Source organism: Nuphar pumila, chromosome 2 (genome assembly GCF_984573655.1).
Source record: "Nuphar pumila chromosome 2, dmNupPumi1.hap1.1, whole genome shotgun sequence".
NCBI lineage: Eukaryota > Viridiplantae > Streptophyta > Magnoliopsida > Nymphaeales > Nymphaeaceae > Nuphar > Nuphar pumila.
In genome coordinates, this window is record NC_143250.1 from 109,365,587 (window position 1) to 109,385,290 (window position 19,704).

Sequence of the window (19,704 nt, forward strand, 5' to 3'; positions counted from 1 at the left end):
ATTGAGATTTTTGAGATCCTGACCCATGTTGAGCCTGATTTGAGTTGCATGTAGGGCTGTATATGGATCAGGTATTTGTCTAGAATCCACCTGACCTGAACATGAATTCTCCGGCATGGGAATTACAATCCTGCCTTTCAACCCCAATAATGCAGGTCAGGTTTGGGCTTTGTTTTTATTGGATATCCGGTCAAACCCAATTTAACTTGAGAAGTGGGTGTGTGTGATTTTTCTGTTCAGGTGCAGGTGGTTCGCACCGAGTGCATGGAGATTTGGGATGTCAACGGGTCGGGTTTGGTTCAGACCCAAGTGGTGCCAGACTGGGACTCGGTTTTTAGTATGATATTGGATCTGAACCTAGGTCTAATCGGGTCCACTATAAGAAAAACCATACCCGGATCTGATATGAACTACATGAACCAGACCCAGTAAAACCATACTTTTTATCATTTTTACATTGAAAATTTGCGGCTCTTAACTGGAACTCGGGTCGGGTCCGGCTCTAGTATAAAATTTCACAAACTATACCCAGGTCCATCTATTAATCGGACCTTCAGGTCCAGACCCGAGTTTATTATTTATCACCATACCCAGACCCTATAGGGTTTGGTTTGGGTAAACCCGACCCGTTGATACTCCTAGTGGAGAGGAGATGCATGTACTTTGATAGGCAAGCTGAAAAAAAATAGCCTCCATAGGATTTTAAATCCGTGGTCCCACAATTATGATCTCGGATCTAACCATCCAACTATCTGATCGGATGAATTTGTTACCCAATGAGGATGAATACCAACGGATCCGGGTCCTAAGCCCAAGAACATGCAAGGCCAGCCCGAATTTGGTAAGACTGGGTTGGGCTGTGAGCAGCAGTTGAGGCTTTCTTCCCAGCTTCTTGAGCCCTTTTGATGAGGAAGAACCCTCACAGAACAGAACCGGTGTAGCCTCGCAATCACACTGCCTTATGTGACCCATCTCTGAAAGCTACGGATACACCCGTGCGCCAGCAGTGGTTCTTGATCTCTTATTAACTGGAACCGATGTTTTTTTTTTTCATCTTGGTTCTGGGTCAGCATGCCTTATCTTTACAGTTGACACAAGTAGGGTGGTGGGCCGACCGGGTTGTTCTCTCTCTGTCTCTCTCATTTAAAAACAAAAAGTTAGTGGGTAGGAGCACCAAAAAATGTGTGGCAGATCTTTCACTCACTCTCAATTTCCAACTCCCCTGCGAAAATAAACCCAAAAAAAGTAGAAAAAAGATCCGCCTAATTACAGACTCTATACCAATCAGTATTCCATGATCATCAGATGCCCGATTGATTGAACCCTCTTTCTCTCTCTTCTGTGAGAGCGAGAAAGAGTTGATTGAACAAAGGCATAATCACCACCACCATCATCGTTGCTTTATACTGAAATTCCTCCTTCCCCACTTGCAGGAGAGAGAGCACCACCATCATCGTTTATAGTGAAGTTTCTCTTTCCCCATTTGCAGCCAGAGAGAGAGAGAGAGGGGGAGGCGGGGGAGGGATGTCTAGCGCCTGTAGCATAGTGTGGTTCAGGAGGGACCTGAGGATTGAGGACAACCCTGCGCTGTCTGCGGCGGTGAGGGCCGGGCCGGTGATCGCCATCTTCATATGGGCGCCCGAAGAGGAAGGCCACTACTACCAAGGAAGGGCCTCCAGATGGTGGTTGAAGGAGAGCCTCGCCCACCTCGACGCCTCCCTCCGAACCCTCGGCGCTCCCCTCCTCACACGGCGCACCACCGATAGCGTTTCTTGCCTCCTCGACGTCCTCCGCTCCACCGGCGCCACTCAGCTCTTCTTCAACCATCTCTACGGTTGGGATTCTTTCTTCCTCTTCTTCCCTTGCTGTTTGGAGGAATTGGGGTCTCTTTCTTTCCCCTCTTCTCATTGTTTCGTTATGTGGCTTATTGGGGTTCTTGGTTTTGCTGTTTTCTTCTTCTTTGATTCTGTTTCTTTCAGACCCTATCTCTCTGGTGAGAGACCACAGAACCAAGGAGGTCTTGGTGGCGCACGGCATCGCCGTGCGCTCGTTCAACGCCGATTTGCTCTACGAGCCGTGGGAGGTGAAGGACGAGAACGGGAAGGCATTCAAGACGTTCGCCGAGTTCTGGAGCAAGTGCCTCAGCATGCCTTGTGACCCTGCGGCGCCACTGCTTCCTCCCAAGAGGATAGTCTCAGGTTTGTGCAGTCCTTGTTCTTGTGGTACTCCTGTTGTGGTTGTGCTCTTGCAATTACAAATTGTGTTTATCATGAGTTGTTTACTCAATTAAACGCTTACCCAATTGGGATTCGTGAAATATTAGTTCTGACCCCTCTTCTAATTTAACAATAAGGGGATGACATCAGTCCATGAGGATAGTCTCAGGTTTTTGTCATCCTTGTTCTTATGGTATTCCCCTTATAGTCCTGCCATTAAATGCCAAATTATGATTATGATGAGTTGCTTACTCAATTAACCGCACCAATTGTGAGATTAACACTGACCCTGTTCTAATTTTACACCATTTTTTGCGACACCAATTCTAGAGGATAGTCTCAGGTTCTTGTCGTCCTTGTTCTTATTCTATTATTTGCACTGTTCAATGTCAAATTATACTTGACCATGAGTTGCTTACTCAGTTGAACACTTACCCAATTGTGAGATATTAGTTCTGACCCCTCTTCTGTGTTTACATCAGTCCTGATGCAGGAGCGGAGCATAAGACCCAGGTCCATAAGGATCTGCTTAGATCCACTTTGATGTTTTTGGACTTTTTTTATCATTTGGATCATTTTTAGTATTTGAATCATTTTGTAATGGATCTTGGATCCGATATTTAGATTTTATTAGATTAGGATAATTAAGAAGAGTTTTAGTTTTTTTAGGAGTTTGTCAGATTAGGTAGTTTACTTGGATTGGGATTTAGGAGACCTCATCTATAAAAAGATGAGAGCCCTATGTAGAATGTAGAGGGAGTTTTGAGAATCGATGAAACTTATTATTTTTTCCTTTTTTCAGTTATTTTTTTTGCAATTTTCCTGTTTTTTGGTTTATTTCTTGCAATTTCCTATTTTCTTAGATAATCTCGTAGCTTGGCATGCTCGATTTACATCAAAATGGTATCAGAGCAAGACCTCGATCTTGCCACGATGTTGTGAAGTTCGCAATGTGACTTGACAAAAGCCCAGAAAGTTCATGTGATAACTTCTTTGCACGAGAGAAGAAGTGATATGCGTGGTATAATTCAAGAGCTTGATTTGACAGCAAAGACGATGGAAAGAATGATTCAAAGATCTGCTTTGTTTGAGAAAAGGTTCACGGGGTTTACTCAACGTTCAGATGAAAAGATGCGCAATCCGGGAGTGACTCTGCAATTATCCATCACACCCTTATCTCAAGGTCCGACTGTGATCAACAACCCCTCACTGGATGTGCGAGGCCAACGAGCAGTCATGTGGCCGACAAGATGGCTGCTTGACCCACCGCTTGGCCCCCCTTCTTTACACTGAATTGGGTGGGGAGCCACCTGATCCTCCCTTGCTTTCCAACACTGGTGAAAGAGAAGTCGGGGGCGATAACCTAGTCAAGGCTAGTTTGACGTCCAGATCTAGCAAGTCACTGCCTCCCAAACCGACTGGATCCCCTTTGTTGTCGCCGCCCCAATCGATCGAAGGACGTGGGAGCGCCTCCGTGGTACTCTACTCCTCCATGGAGTTCAACTTCGTGGAGAAATAACCGGGAGAACAAAAACCTAACGCTAGCCAAAATACGACTGGATCTGGCCAACGAGACCTCTCCCCGCCGGGCCCCCAATAGAGTGGAGGACGTCGGCCCCCCAATTCTATGTTGGTAGGCTGCCAACGTGGACAGAGATGTGGTGGAAGTGGGGGTTGCCTCCTCCACTATCGAGTTGCAGTAGGCCACCAGCAGGTCCACCGTCGATGGGAACACCACCGTCTCCCACCCGCCGATGCTCTCTAACCGTCGGGGTGGCCACTAGCCTGCCGGTCGCACCCTCAGGGCAAAACCCTGGCATCTGTAGGGGCACTGGCGTGCCCTACCTGGGGTGGGGAACACCCAACCTATGAGACGGGTGGGAGAACGAGTTTATCTACGAACTGTTTCCTCCCTGTTTTATCTGGGTGGGCCGGTTCTGGGTGCCCTAAACTGAACCACATCCATTTGGGTCTGGTTCAGGTCCACCCTTGAGCATTTAGGCCCGGTTTTGGGGTCCTAGTTCTAATTTTTATGTGCCAAAACCGGGGTCTATCCAAAACAGACTCCTTTATAATCAGGTATGGTTTTGGAGTGTGTTGACAACATCATTTGGAGCAAGAGGTCTCTATCGCTTGTTCATGGACTTCTTCATATTGGATCAAACTAGCCTTAGAATCATATGAACCATTTGATCCAAATCAATATAGGGACCCATATGACTTTGAATGGTTCAAGAAGAATATTTCGGGCTTCCAGACGCACACCAAGACAGTTCAGACTACTCAATTTATGGACCTGTAACGCTATCCATTTTCATATTATGGGCCCATAACTCACAAGGTGGAGCAAAATTGTAAGAAATGTAAGAGATATCCAACCTTGAGGGAAAGTCTTCTCCATCCCTGAGAGAATGATACAGGAGCGGAGCAGAAGATCGGGGTCCATAAGGATTTGGTTAGATCCACTTTGATGTTTTTAGATTTTTTATCATTTGGACCATTTTGTAATGGATCTTGGATCTAATATTTAGATTTGATTAAATTAAGATAATCAAGAAGGGTTTAATTTTTTTAGGAGTTTATCAAATTAGGTAGTTTACTTGGATTGGGATTTTGGAGACCTCATTTATAAAAAGATGAGAGCCCTATGTAAAATCCGGAGGGAATTTTGGGAATCGCTAAAATTTATTATTTCGTTATACACTGCCGGTCCCAAGCCCGGATAAAGGAGGAGGGTTGCGGTAGGCCTGTGACAGCCAACATAAAAACTTAGTCATACCCTATGAATATGAACCAATATGAGAATTTCGTTGGGGCGTTCCCTACTGAGCGACGCGTTGTACTCTATAGGCCCGGAGGCAGTGATAAATGGGCAAGGGTTGCTAGGTCGTCGCCCGGAAGCGACGCGTCACACCGGCGCCCGGGTGTGGTGTCAAATAGGCAAGGGTTCCCTCACTTTGTTGGACGGGTGGGGGTAAAGAAGTTAGTCCAAGACCATAAACTTAGGTTAGCCTCTTGGAACATAGGGTCTTTAACTGGTAAGTTGGCAGAGTTAGTAGATGTTATGTGTAGGAGAAAGATTGATATTTTATGTCTACAAGAGACCAAATGGGTAGGTGAGAAAGCAAAAGTGATAGAACCTTGGGGATATAAGATTTGGTATAAAGGAATAAATAGGAATAGGAATGAAGTAGGGATTGTTATGAGTCGTGAGTTTATAGATAATGTAGTTGAGGTCCGTAGGAAGGGTGATAGGATTTTACTTATTAAATTAGTATTAGGTACGGATATTATTAATATTATTAGTGTTTATGCTCCTCAAGTAGGTTTAGATGATTCCATTAAGCGTCAATTTTGGGAAGATTTAGATGGAGTAGTACAAGGGATATCTTATGGAGAAAGGCTTTTTATCGGCGGTGACCTTAATGGGCATGTAGGCATTAGTAGGGATGGTTTTGAGAGTATCCATGGAGGCTATGGTATAGGAGAAAGAAACGAAAGTGGAGAAAGGATTTTAGATTTTGGTTTGTCCTATGATATGATCTTAGCAAACACTTGGTTTAGGAAGAGGGAGTCTCAGTAACATTTAAAAGTGGGGTTAATACGAGTCAGATAGATTTTTTCCTACTTAGAAAGAGAGATAGGGGTTGTTGCATTGATTGTAAGGTTATACCGGGAGAAAGTGTAGCTACACAACATAGAGTCTTAATTTTAGATCTTAGAATTAGACAATGCCGCAAAAGGGATAGACATAGGATAGATCCTAGAATTAAGTGGTGGGCACTGAAAGGAGCTAAACAAGGAATGTTTGTAGAGCAGGTAGTTAAGGAAGCTGATTGGTGTCTCGAGGAGGATTCAGAATCAATGTGGAATAAGATAGCGGGTGGCATGAGAAAGGTGGCTAAGGAGGTATTGGGTGAGTCTAAAGGCGGTGCACCGCTAGGTAAGGATACATCGTGGTGGAACGAGGATGTCAAATTAGCTATTAAGGTTAAAAGAGAGTGTTATAGAAATATAAGTAAGAGTCGTGATAAGGAGAATTTGGAGAAGTATATGATAGCAAAGAAGGAAGCTAAAAAAGTAGTTCGGAACGCGAGGCATAAGGTATATAAGGAGGTTTATGACAAGTTGGATACCAAAGAAGGCGAGAAGGATATTTATAGGCTTGCAAAGATGAGAGATAGAAAATCGAGGGATCTGGGTATGGTTAGATGTATCAAAGATGAAACACAAAGGGTTTTAGTCAAAGATGAGGAGATTAAGGAGAGATGAAAAAATTATTTTGATAAGCTATTTAATGAAAGTCATGCTCAAGATCTTGGAGACTTCTCTATTCCTTTTCATGAGATGAATCGTGACTTCATGCGCAAGATTCAAAAGAAAGAAATTGCAGAGGCTTTGAAGAAAATGAAATCAAGAAGGGCAGTTGGCCCAGATGGTATTCCTATCGAGGCTTGGAAATGCTTGGGAGAGAAAGATTTAGAATGGTTGACAAATCTTTTTAACAAGATTTGGCGGACTAATAAGATGCCTAATGAGTGGAGGAAGAGTACTTTGGTGCCTCTATATAAAAATAAGGGTGATATACAAGATTGCACAAACTATCGTGGTATAAAACTCATGAGTCATACTATGAAACTTTGGGAGAGGGTGATTGAGTCTAGGTTGAGGAAGGTTGTCATGATATCGGAGAATCAATTTGGTTTTATGCCTGGAAGATCAACTATGGAAGCTATACATCTTCTTAGACAACTTATCGAGAGAAATAGAGAGAGGAATAAAGATTTGCATATGGTTTTTATTGATTTAGAGAAGGCATACGATAGAGTACCTAGGGACGTTCTCTGGTGGACAATGATGAAGAAAGGTGTTTGTCTCAAGTACATTAAAATAATTAAAGATATGTATGAAGGAGTAGTAACCAATGTCCGCACTTGTGGAGGGGTGACAACCAATTTTCCTATAACGGTTGGGTTACATCAAGGATCTGCTTTAAGCCCTTTCCTATTTGCTATAGTGATGGATGAACTTACGAGATCAATTCAAGAAAATGTGCCGTGGTGTATGTTGTTTGTTGATGATATTGTTTTGATTGATGAGTCTAGAGCTGGGGTTAATGCTAAGTTAGAATTATGGAGACAGACATTGGAAGCAAGAGGTTTTAAGTTGAGTAAGAGTAAAACAGAATACATGGAATGTCGGTTTAGTAAGCAACGAAGTAATGATGAGAGTGTAGTGAAGCTTGGTGAGCAAGAAATTCCGGTGGATGATTGTTTCAAATATTTGGGATCTATCATTCAAAAGTATGGAGAAATTGATGGAGATGTAAATCATAGGATAAAGGTTGGGTGGATGAAATGGAAAAGTGCAACTGGAGTGTTGTGCAATCGTAGAATTCCATTGCAGTTGAAGGAAAAGTTTTATAGGACGACTATTAGGCTTGCTTTACTATATGGTACGGAATGTTGGGCTGCCAAGAGACATCATATTCAAAAAATGAGTGTAGCTGAGATGCGTATGCTAAGATGGATGTGTGGAAATACAATAAAAGATAAGATTCAGAACGAGGAGATACGTAAGAAGGTAGGCGTTTTACCTATTGAAAATAAGATGAGAGAGAACCGTTTACGGTGGTTTGGACATATTCGGCGAAGGCCTAATGATGCTCCAGTTAGAAGGATGGAGAAATGGGAAAATATATTAGTTAAAAGAGGTCGGGGTAGGCCTAGGAAGACATGGATGGAGGTGATAGGAAAGGATATGAATGCTTTGAACCTCACCAAGGACATGGCATTGGATAGAAATGATTGGAGGAGAAGGATTCATGTGGAAGACCCATAATGATTTTCTTTTTTGGTTCATATCGCCGACCCCAATTATTTTGGGATGAAGGCGTAGTTTTTGTTGTTGTTGCTAAAATTTATTATTTTATTTTTCCTATTTTCAGTTAAATTTTTAAATTTCCTGCAGTTTTCCTGCTTTCTGGTTTATTTCTTGCAATTTCCTGCTTTCTTAGATAATCTCGTAGCTTGGTAGCATTTCTCGTAAATTGAGCCCTCTTGATTTACATCAAGTCCCTAAGGGGGTGGAAAGAAAATGTCATGATAACTTGGTAATTTTCGGTGATACTAGTTGGCTGGGTATTGTTGCTGACTTTGCTTTGAAATTTTACATGGTGATCTGCATGCCCATGTTGTATTCTGGTGAAACATGCTTTGTGTATCACCTTAGATATATAGTAGTGATGAGAGTATTGAAAAGTTGTGTATGTCTAGATTTAATTTCAAGTCCTCTGTGATGTCATTATGGCTATTGGGGACAATGCTTTTCATGTCATGTGCGTTGGTTTTTACTTTGTAAAGAGGTCTGCTGAGGTTGTAAGTAATTGGACGCTTGCCATGTTGTTTCAAGCTTGTTGGAGTTGGTTTCACAAGATTGTGACATGTTCATTTCTTTAATAGTGGAGCATGAACGCTTGTGGTCATTGATGCAATTGTTAAAATATATGTATACATGTATGCGTATATCTATATATACATACATATATACATATATATATATATAGGTAAATGCCCTATAGGGGCATTTTAGTCATTTCACATACATGTAATAAAACTGTTTTTTTAACAGTTTATTTTTATTTTTCTTTTATTTTTCTATTATTTCTGGAAAACCATTAGGGGCTCTATGGTCATGTCGTTGGGGCTCCCAACAGTCATATTTCTTACCGTTGGGAGCTCCCAATGACTCCATTGAGAGCTCCCAATGGTCCCTCTCCTTCCCTTGAGTTGTATATATAGGGGGTGTTCCCTGCTATTCTTTCATGCTTTTTACTTGAGCATTTCCTCAATAAAAGATCTACATTTTTTACTCTTGTGTTTGCCCTTATTGGCTACATGAGTTGTCCCTTAGTGGACTTGTGTTTATGCACATTATGAGTGTGATCTTGTTAAGCCCTTAGTAGGCATTGGCTTGTGCTTGTGCATTTTTGTGATTGCAATCTTGTAAGACCTTAGTGGCATTGTTTTACTATTTCCGCTATTTCATTAGAGCAATATGATGGTACAAACAGTTTCTGAGCTAAATGTGTCTGTCTATAGGGCTTTAAAGCCTGTATTTGCTAGAGGCATGATTGCTGTGGTTACTGTTTTTATGGTTGACTTTAATCATAGTATATAATTAATGCGTGCATCTCTTGACTCTTATGGTTGACAATCCATCTGTGGCTGCTAAACTTTCTTGTATAGAACTGGGCCTTGGGTAAGTTCATCAATGAAGTTTGTAGATTTTAGAGTCCAAATCTCATTACCTTCTGCCTGTTTGTTTAGGTGATATCTCATATCTTGAGGCCAAGAGGTACCGTTCTCATTATTAAGGGGTATTTTGGAGAATATCTCCTTATTAGCATCAGAGATAAAAGGCCCAGGTCTCATAACATATAGGGTTGAGTTTTTCTCATTGCAAAAGAGTTAAAAAGAGCGGGGTTTCACTTATAAGTTATAAACCATCCCACATCCAATTCCTAGATCCTAAAGGTGTTCTAGGAGGTGTTTGCCATCATGGGATTTCTTGTATCATGTATATGGTAGTGAAAGTGGTTTGCGGTGTGTTTTAACTTTGTTGGAATTTTGGCTGCAAGAGTTGGGTTTTCACTGAATTATGGAGGTAAAGTTACTGTCCTCTAATATTGTAATCCTCATTTGTTGGTAGTGGATTATTGCCTACTGGAATTTTTGTGAATATAGCCCTCTACAAGTAAACCACGTAAACCTTTGTGTTATGGTTTATGCTCCATTTTCCTTTTTTAATAACAGTATTACTTGTATGCATATATCTGGGGACCATTTAAATTGCTTGAATCGATTCAGAGTCACCTGACTTGATTTGGGCAAACAAATCAATAGTTGTTTGGCCACAGCATGTTGGTTCTGATTATCACAACCAGGTTAAAATTCATCTTGAACAATTAGGAACTCTGGGAATATCTTGACTATCACATTACCAGAAAATGCAATTATTATTTACCAAGGTGGACTCTGTCATATAGTCTCCATTGTATTGAGATTACTTTTGTAAATATGCTCTGCCTACAAATACATGCAGATAGAAACCTTTCTTTGAGGCCATAGTGGAGATATTTGTTCTTTGTTTGCGATAGCTAGAGATGTTAATCATGAATTATTGAAGCTAATGAAGTTCTTTTAATGATATAACATTAGTTATTCTTTGCATGAGGTGTTGAGTTCCTCTTGGTTGATAAGATATTGCTTGGTCTCTGCATTATTTTTTTTTCTTTTAGCTTACCTGATATCAGTGTAGCTATTGTAAAAAAAATCAACTCTACAAAGCTTGTATCCTCTGGGATATGAAGAGATCATGGGAGTTGTATCCTGTAGGCCTTGTTTGTTTCTTTAATAAACTACTATTGGATAGTGATCAAAAAAGCAATCAACCGGGTATTTTACCGTTATCTGTACAAAGTCAAGTATCATTTTCAACTGCATCAGATTCCTGTCAAATGAGATGTTTATGTAAGCGCACAGAAAGGGATATAATAACATCATTGAGAAAACCAGAGGAAGGTTGAGTTGAAAGGAGCAACTAACAACAAACAGATTTTAGAGTTCACGTCACAACCCAACAAAGGGAAAGAATTGACAAATTCTGGTGATTGTTCACTATATTGAGATAAGACGTAACCAATATTTACATTTTTTTCCCTTTTTGAACTTTCAATATTTATATCTGCTATCTGAGTGGGTATTTTGTTGTAATTTAGATGCCTATCAGCTCTTTTACTTGAAACATAAGGGTATATTCAGAACCAGTTGTAGGTGATAGGTTGCAATCTGAGTGTAATTCATGGGGTCATTTTGTTTCTGAGAAATATATTGGAGCTGGTTCTTGTCTAGGTTGTATTCCTCTCACAGTTATAAGACGTGAACATGCTTACAGTGTAATATAATCTTTTGGTCTTTCATTTTTCCCTTATTTTCTTTTCTATTAAACTGTTGACCTGCCTGTAGGTGAACTAAGATTCTTGGTGGAGTTTCTTTATGAATTAGGCCAGGAATTATCTGAGCCTTTGCATATAATTTTCATGCTTCTTTCAGATATTATACTGTTCGAATGGTATTATTCTCTCTTCTCAAGGTCTTTGTTCAATCTGAAATAGGTTCTAGTTAAAGTAATCCACTTGCTAGAGTTTGCTTGCATGGAGTAATAGATACTCTTGGACAAACTTTTGAAAAGAAAAGATTCACATAGCCTTCTGTTTCTTGGGTTGTATGAAATTTATTGGCAAAATAATGTTTTGTTTTCTAAATATTTGCCATCCAGCTGAATAGTAGTTCTCCACTCTATGTTCTCTTCAAGTTTGTTATAATTTGAGGATATGCTGAAAATTGTTAAAGCATGCTTCTTTCCTCTACTTTTTTTCAACTTTGTTTTTTCTTTGCTGCTTTAAGATGGAGTGCTTCAACTTTGTCAGTTCTGGCAATTGCTTACTGAGAGATCTCTGTAGTGTATGATGATATGTATTTGAGAGAAAACACTTTCACAAAAATATACGCTATCAATATTCTTTGATGAGTGTGCTGGAATTCTCTTATTGCTGATTTGTTTGTTTGTCTATAATTTCTTATGTCATTTGTTATCTCTTATTGCTGACTTATACGTTTTTCCTTTTTGTTTTTTGATATGTTTATTTGGGTTGTCTCATTATTTTGACCTTCTTAACATTTACAAATTACTGAGATCTTTTCTGCATTATTTGTTATTTTTTTCTTATGCTTGTGTTTTTGTACTAATTTATTTCTCTATTTCTGGTTTAAAGATGCCATTTTGCTACACTTTGCTTTTTGTCAATGATATTTATATCAAACATTGTGTGGGGAGCTTTATAAGTAAGACCACTTCCTTCTCATGATATGCATGTGCTCCACCTTTATGTTCTGTCCATTTCAACACTAGTCTTTTTCTCATTTCTGTCACCCTTTTGCCAAATTTGATGTTCCAACAGTCTTACAATGTCGTACATGCTTTTCTTGTGATTGTTGTCTCTGGCCTTGGACATATTTAGTCTTACATTTCTAGCCTACCACTCTGTCTCTCTCATGCTTGGGTTTATTTCATTTTTTTAAATGCATGCATCCATTTTTTTCTTCCGTTCTTGTCTAGACTTGATAATTCGGTGAAAATACTACCATTTTGAAGCCGTCTTTGTTGTGGGTGTTTTGAATTTTGGACCCGTCCCGATCTGAAATATTTTGGTGACTGTAAGTGTAAACCTATGTAACATGGACTCTTAGCCATCCGTGCAGGTGCCACGACATTTGGACAGCTTCTGCAGTGTCAGGTGTGGTCAACCTCACCATGTCTATTTTTGTTCAAAACTGAACTTAGTTAACCTTAACTGTGTCCAGTTTTATCTATTGTATATACTTAAATATGTTTTCGCACACACACAATATATATATATATAGATAGATAGATAGATAGATAGATAGATAGAGAGAGAGAGAGAGAGAGAGAGAGAGAGAGAGAGAGAGAGAGAGAGAGACTGTTCCAGTGGAAGGACGGTTCAAAATCTATAAAACGAAGGGGCCATCTGGTTTATTTCAATCTGATGGTCCCCCTTTAACCCACAAACTCTCTCTCTCTCTCTCTCTCTCTCTCTCTATATATATATATATATATATATATATATATATATATATATATATATATATATATATATATATATATATATATATATATATATATATATATATATAACAACCATCCTGCTCTACATCTCCCATCGCGACATCCCCACCTTGTCTCCTCTCACCCAATATGCCCCCACAGTAGCACCATCCATTTTCATCTCTCTCTCTCTCTCTCTCTCTCTCTCTCTCTCTCTCTCTCTCTGCGACGGCATCACATTCCCCTGTTGTGTGCCCCCCAACCCTCCAATGCCTTTCTTTGCTTTTCTCTGGGCTACTGACTGGCCGCCGGAAGACCCTGCTACCGGCTGCCGCGATACCCTTCCCACTTCCTCCCACCCTCCGCTTTCATCCCCCTCTACCCCTTTTCCATCCCCCACTGTACTATTTATGGGTGGCCTGCACCTCCCACTACCAGCAGCTGCCAACAGCTGCTCGCTGGCTGGTTTCCAAACAACCCAAAGTCTGCAGCATCTTCCAGTGTTCAGCGTCAACAGAGAGAGAGAGAGAGAGAGAGAGAGAGAGAGAGAGAGAGAGAGATTTGATAGTCAGTTGGTGTCCTTTCAGTGGTTGCTTGCCGGTGAAATAAATGTCTGGAATGGGGGAACGTGGTGGAGGGCATGGGATGGACTTGGCGTGGGGGTGTTGTAGAGGAGGGTGAGGTGGGGCACGCCATCGACGGAGTGAAAGAGAGATGTAGGTTGTGGGATAGAAGGGGTGTCATCCAATTAGTAGAAATCAGACGGTCCAGATCTACGTGTAGATTTTGGACCGTACTTCTGCTGGACGGTCCCCCTCTCTCTCTCTATATATATATATATGTACACACACACACACACACACACACACACACACACACACACACACACGAGTTTTTTGAAACTGCCATTTCGCACCCTTCCTGCCTGCACCCGCACTTGTTTGACATTGCTGTAATCCCCTCCGAGGGTGCGGAGCCCCCACGGTATGGGCTTGTCAAGGTTTGTAATTTTTTTTTGTACTGGCTAGGGTTTTATGCCCTCATTCGATATATAGCCGTCTCCTTTTGGGAGTTGGGGTGTGAGAGTTTTGGGTGTAATGGGGATTAGGGTTTTGAGAGCTCTGTCTTTGCTTCTGTATTTTCTCCCATCGTGCTAGTGGATTTTTGCTTCTCCATCGCCTGTGGATGTAGGCCTGAGTGCTGAACCACATAAATCTCATGTCTTCTCTTGTTCTTTTCTTCTCTTTATCTCGTGGTTTGCTTGGTTCCATTTGTGGTTTGCATAAAAATATTTCCATTGGCAGTTTTCTGATCTTGCATGCGTCTTTTCTTAGTTTACTTTCATTTGGTTTGAAGTCAACTGACTAGCCGTTCTATTTTTCTATCGTCTGTGGTGCATCTGATTGGAAGATCTGCAGTTGCTATTTTTGTAGGGACTTTCAAAAAATGTGTTAGGTCTCAATTGCTGTTTTGATCAGCTTCAGTTTTTTGTGCTCTTGATGAGTACTGTCCTGGTGTAAGTTGATTGATTTATTGGGTCATGTCAACTAAGCTGGATCTAATTCAGACTATCCATATAACAGATCAGTTTAGTGAATTTTCAGTAGGATTTAATTTTATCCACATCTATCCATGCTTTTACTAGGTCGGTAGGACACATTATTCTGCATGTCTTGCATTGACACAATAAGAACTGACACAGTCGGACCTGCCCCAACACTTTCATGGACATAGACAAACCTGTCTTCGATGTGATCAACACCATGTTTATGATTTCATCTTATCTTTCATGTACAATCTTGAACATATTTGCTATATTTGAATTTCTTAGTGGACAACATATTTGCTATATTTAAATTTCTTAGTGGCTTCTAGTCTTTACTTAGACTTGTGATTGTGCAATATGAATAGTTGTCAATGGTGAGTTTTTCAGTTATATAACCCACTGTTGAGAAAGAGTAATTTTGACCAAAACTGTGCTATTACCAGATTACAGATGTAAGAAAATATCAAGATGGTTTAAAAGGTTGTTTAAGTTATACAAGCAGTAGGTGTTTGTATGCCTATAGCGTTAAAGATTGGTGGCTGTGGCAACCTGTATTTACTGACATAATTGTTAAGGAAATAGAAATTATAGGGAGCAACTTCTAATAAAAGCGAATCTTTTTCAAGTCATGTGGGCTTATGTTTATGCACAACTTAATCTTCATTTGAAGTGACTGAACTTTGATGCACTTTCTAGAAAGGGCCAAGTCCATTAATCTGCACTTTGTCTTGGTCTTTGCAGCTGATATTTCAAGGTGCCATTCGGACACACTAATCTTTGAGGATGAATCTGAGAAAGGAAGCAATGCACTTCTTGCCAGAGCATGGTCACCAGGATGGAGTAATGCTGACAGAACACTAACTGTGTTTGTTAATGGCCCATTGATTGATTATTCAACAAACCGTAGAAAAGCAGATAGCGTAAGTACATCTTTGCTATCTCCACACCTGCACTTTGGAGAAGTAAGTATCCGTAAGGTTTTTCACCTAGTACGCATGAGGCAAGTCGTCTGGGCAAATGAAGGAAACATTGCAGGGGAACAGAGTGTTAACTTATTTCTCAAGTCCATTGGTCTCCGAGAATATTCAAGATATTTTACCTTTAACCACCCTTGTGGTCATGAAAGGCCTTTGCTGGAGCACTTGAAATTCTTCCCATGGGTGGTTGATGAGGGGTATTTTAAGGCATGGAGGCAAGGTCGAACTGGTTATCCATTGGTTGATGCTGGCATGAGAGAGCTCTGGGCGACTGGTTGGCTGCATGATCGTATACGTGTGGTGGTGTCGAGTTTCTTTGTGAAAGTCCTCCAACTTCCTTGGAGATGGGGAATGAAGTATTTCTGGGACACATTGCTGGATGCTGATCTTGAAAGTGATGCTTTAGGATGGCAATATATATCTGGGACTCTACCTGATGGCCGTGAATTTGATCGTATAGATAATCCACAGGTATGACGGTATTGACGAACTGTGCCTCACCTTTTGAAACCTCCTTTCTGAATTTTTGTCCCTAACCTGCTTGTGTAAATAAATTTGGAGTTACTCAAAAAAGCTTTTGCAAATTTTGTTGTCTTCGATACAGATATGCTTTGTTTACCTGAGATTATTTTAGAGTAAAGAATTTGGTTTTGGTTCTGCTGACAAGTTAGGTTATTTGTACCTTAAAGCAATTTAAAAATAGGTTGATTTGGTGAAACAAGTACACTTGGAATCTTGAAACAATTCTATTTAAAAATTGGGTTGCTGGCACTAATGTTACTTTATCATATACAATCACTTTGGCATCTTAGGCGCCAGTCAAAATTCTTGAACTGGATTCCAAATGCTTTTTCTTGCAGTTTGAAGGTTACAAATTTGATCCCAATGGAGAGTATGTTCGAAGGTGGCTTCCCGAACTAGCCCGGTTACCAACTGAGTGGATACATCATCCATGGAATGCACCTGAACCTGTACTGGAAGCAGCTGGAGTTGAACTCGGTTCAAACTACCCATTCCCAATTGTAGAAATTTCAGCAGCAAAAGACAGATTGCAAGAGGCATTGTCAGAGATGTGGCAGCTAGAAGCAGCTTCAAGAGCTGCAATTGAGAATGGAACAGAAGAAGGCTTAGGAGATTCATCAGAAGCACCGCTGGATGTCTATCCTCGAGAATTCCACATGGATGTTGATCATCAGCCCACTAGGATCAATACTGCAAACACAATGAGGAGACTGCATGATCAGATGGTCCCCAGCATGAGCTCTTTGCTTAGAGTTGAACAGGAGGAGGCTTCTACTTCATATCATCAGACATTTTCACAAGATAGTAGACCTGAAGTTCCATTGACAGTAAACATAAATCATGAAACTCGAAGAGAACAATCAATCCTGGGTGGAAGACGAACTTTTGGAGATAATTCTCAATTTCACAGTATCAGCAGGCTGCGACCTGCTGAGGACTCTACTGCAGAATCATCGATCAGCCAAAGAGAAAGGGATGGGGGTCTTGTTCCAGTGTGGTCGCCCTCATTGGCAAGTGGTTCAGAGTAGTTTGTAGGTGAGGATTCTGCTACTGGAAGTGGTGGACCTCTTCTGCAAAGGCATCCTCAGTCTCGTCAAGTCTTGAACTGGAGACAAATATCACAGACTGGGTAAGCTAATGGCTGGAGCACTTGCTAGCAGCACGACTCTATGTTTCAGGTAGCCTAAGAGTTTATGGTTTTTATATCTTTCACAATCTTTTTATTTCCTTTTTTGTGTTTTTTCCAGAAAAGAAATTCTCAGTTCATCTTAGTCTGATACTTCAGTAAATACCTTAAAATCCATCATTCATAACCAAAGAACATTTTTATTCTTCACTTGGCACGTTTTACATCTGAGCATGATCACTGCTGATTCATGATTACCCATAAAATAATACAATTTATGATCTACACTCTTTAAAACTGTGTTTGGTTTGTCCAAAAAGCTATTTAGTAGTTGTGGGATCACCACCATTCAAAATTAAATGTTATGAAAGCCTTGAAAACAACAAAAAATCGTTCAAACCTCTCTCTCTCTCATAGAATACTGTGCAACACAGGCCAAGAAGGTTGGAGTTGGATATGGACCGGACCATACAACCAAAAGCTGTTGGTTAGACATAGCCAGTCTGTTCATCGCTGGAGATTTCCGTTGCAATATCTTGAATGTAAACTATGGAGCTTTCGCGGGTTGCAACCTTTCTTAAACCAAATGCTTCTATATCTTTGTATCATAGATTTATCATATTGTATAGTAAACAGCTGTGTTATCTTTTAGAAATAAACTGGTCATCATTGGCTCTACTCTATTGATTTTATGGCTATATGTTCTGTAGAATGAGTAATTTATATTTCTTAAAATTCTCTATGTTTGCTGGTGGTGAGATGCAGTGGTTCCCATATTGTTTAGTTTGGTTGGTTCTTTCTGTGTCATCTCCATGCATTGTGTCTGTATTGCATGATCAAGCGTGTTTCTTAATATTGTTAATAAGTGGTGAAAGACCAAGTAGCATCTTATGGCAATATCATACAAAAGTGGTATAATCACAATTCTAGGCTAAAAAATCTGACCCTGGCAATGGTTTACTACTACCAATTGTAAAATTATGACAGTATGTTTCTAAGCTCCTCTATATTTTTGCTACTTCCCAGAACGCAGACCTAGTGTATATGACACTCTGGTTCAATGACTACCATAGCCACCTTATTGCTTCTTCAATATAATGGGCTACCGGCAGGTTGTTTCGCCGAGGGTGCTACCCAGATACTCCTCTGCTTAAACAAAATCTTGTTTGAATTTAGTTTTCAAAGTTACACAAACTAAGGTACTGTGCTGCCAACATTGGATAGATGCTCATATTACTTCACTGGCTGCTCAAGCCAGTAGTATTCTTAATAGTAGGTTACAACTTACAATCATAACTTTGCCAGCATAAACCACATATGCTCACCTCATTTCATGGCCATCTACCTACCTGCACACAAACATGAAAATGCGTTCAATTTAGGGACATGATATCCATGAGAGCTCCTGAAGCCTGTGGATACAACTTGATAAACTTATAAGAAACTTTGTTATGACCTTGATGTTGAGAAAGCAAACTAATCATCTCTTAGTTGTCTTAGTAGCCAATTTATGGTGCCCATGAGGGCTCCACACGCTTGTCTAGGTCTGTCAGCTTAAGGTATCCCAAGTTGGACATTGTGAGTTCAATACCCAGAGTGTGCATCCCCTACTGCGATGCCAGAGCATGGGAGAGACATTCCTTGTGGGCATGGGTGGGGTATCCAAAGCTTTTACATCTATGAGGGACGGTTGTTGAAGGGACACTTAGGCTTCTCACCAACCTTCATGGGAAAGGCATTCCATGATGGGAAGGCCATCCCATATGTGAAAAGTTCTATATGTAAATCCATTTGTAGGGAGGTGGTGTGGACAGATTTTGTGTAAAATGCATGGCCAACATGAAAAGAAACCCTTGTTAACTGTGGGCCCACAGGAAAATGAGGTTGGCATGTTTGTTTCACCTGCATGCAAAAATATGGATTTTCATGTCAACCTCGTGTAAATTGGGTGAAACAAATGAAGCCTAAGGCCTTCGAGGGTTATGCCCATGCATTCATCCCTAACCATCGTGCACGAACGGTTTCCTTCATTGTAAATAACAAAATAAAGGAACCAATTTATGATAGTTTCATCTAACTCAATAGCCAGTGAATGTGCCATCTACCAGCAGTGTGAAACTTCAGAACTCTCTCTCTCTCTCTCTCTCCTTTTTTTCTGCCTGGTTCTGTTGGCTTTATCGGTGAAATCATTTGAGATTGTTAAAGATTCTTGTGGGGAGGGATGAATTCATTGGACAAAAGTTGGATGAATAATTCAGGGCATAGTTGCCAGATATGGGTATGGTACGGGTATGAGACACTGGTATGAGTATGCTATCACCTAATTTATTTTATGTAACATGTAAAAGCAAAATATTAAAAACAATATATTTTAAAATAATAACTAAATAAAGAAAAAACATAGAACAATCTCAAGCTAATGATGAAAGGGCTACCTCTTGTAAGGATTTATGAAAAGTACATGCACGTATGAGAATGACCTCTTGCATGTCTTTTCAAATCCCAATCATGAAATTGGTATACAAAATACAAAAATCATATTTAGATTAAAGAAAAAGAAATAACTTCTTGTGGTAACCTCAATGGAAGTGAGACTTGCTGATGGTTTCAATGGAAGTAAGCTAAATCCAT

At 40.3% G+C, this 19,704-nt stretch overlaps 1 protein-coding gene across 1 annotated transcript; it reads left to right on the forward strand.

Moving 5' to 3' along the window:
* Nucleotides 1-1,162: 1,162 nt before the first annotated feature.
* Nucleotides 1,163-17,852, forward strand: LOC149846675 (cryptochrome-1-like). The gene is made up of 5 exons (XM_089996490.1): nt 1,163-1,834; nt 1,980-2,198; nt 15,190-15,896; nt 16,286-17,125; nt 17,508-17,852. Exons 1-4 carry the CDS (start codon nt 1,525-1,527, stop codon nt 16,973-16,975), a joined length of 1,926 nt encoding a protein of 641 aa, XP_089852616.1. The 5' UTR covers nt 1,163-1,524; the 3' UTR covers nt 16,976-17,125; nt 17,508-17,852.
* Nucleotides 17,853-19,704: the final 1,852 nt, after the last annotated feature.

Excerpts from the sequence above, each read along its gene's own strand:
- LOC149846675 (XM_089996490.1), top strand. The coding sequence starts at position 1,525 with ATGTCTAGCGCCTGTAGCATAGTGTGGTTCAGGAGGGACCTGAGGATT. Across the intron at positions 2,199-15,189 it reads TCCCAAGAGGATAGTCTCAG|CTGATATTTCAAGGTGCCAT; the intron begins GTTTGTGCAGTC and ends TGGTCTTTGCAG. Across the intron at positions 15,897-16,285 it reads ATCGTATAGATAATCCACAG|TTTGAAGGTTACAAATTTGA; the intron begins GTATGACGGTAT and ends TTTTTCTTGCAG.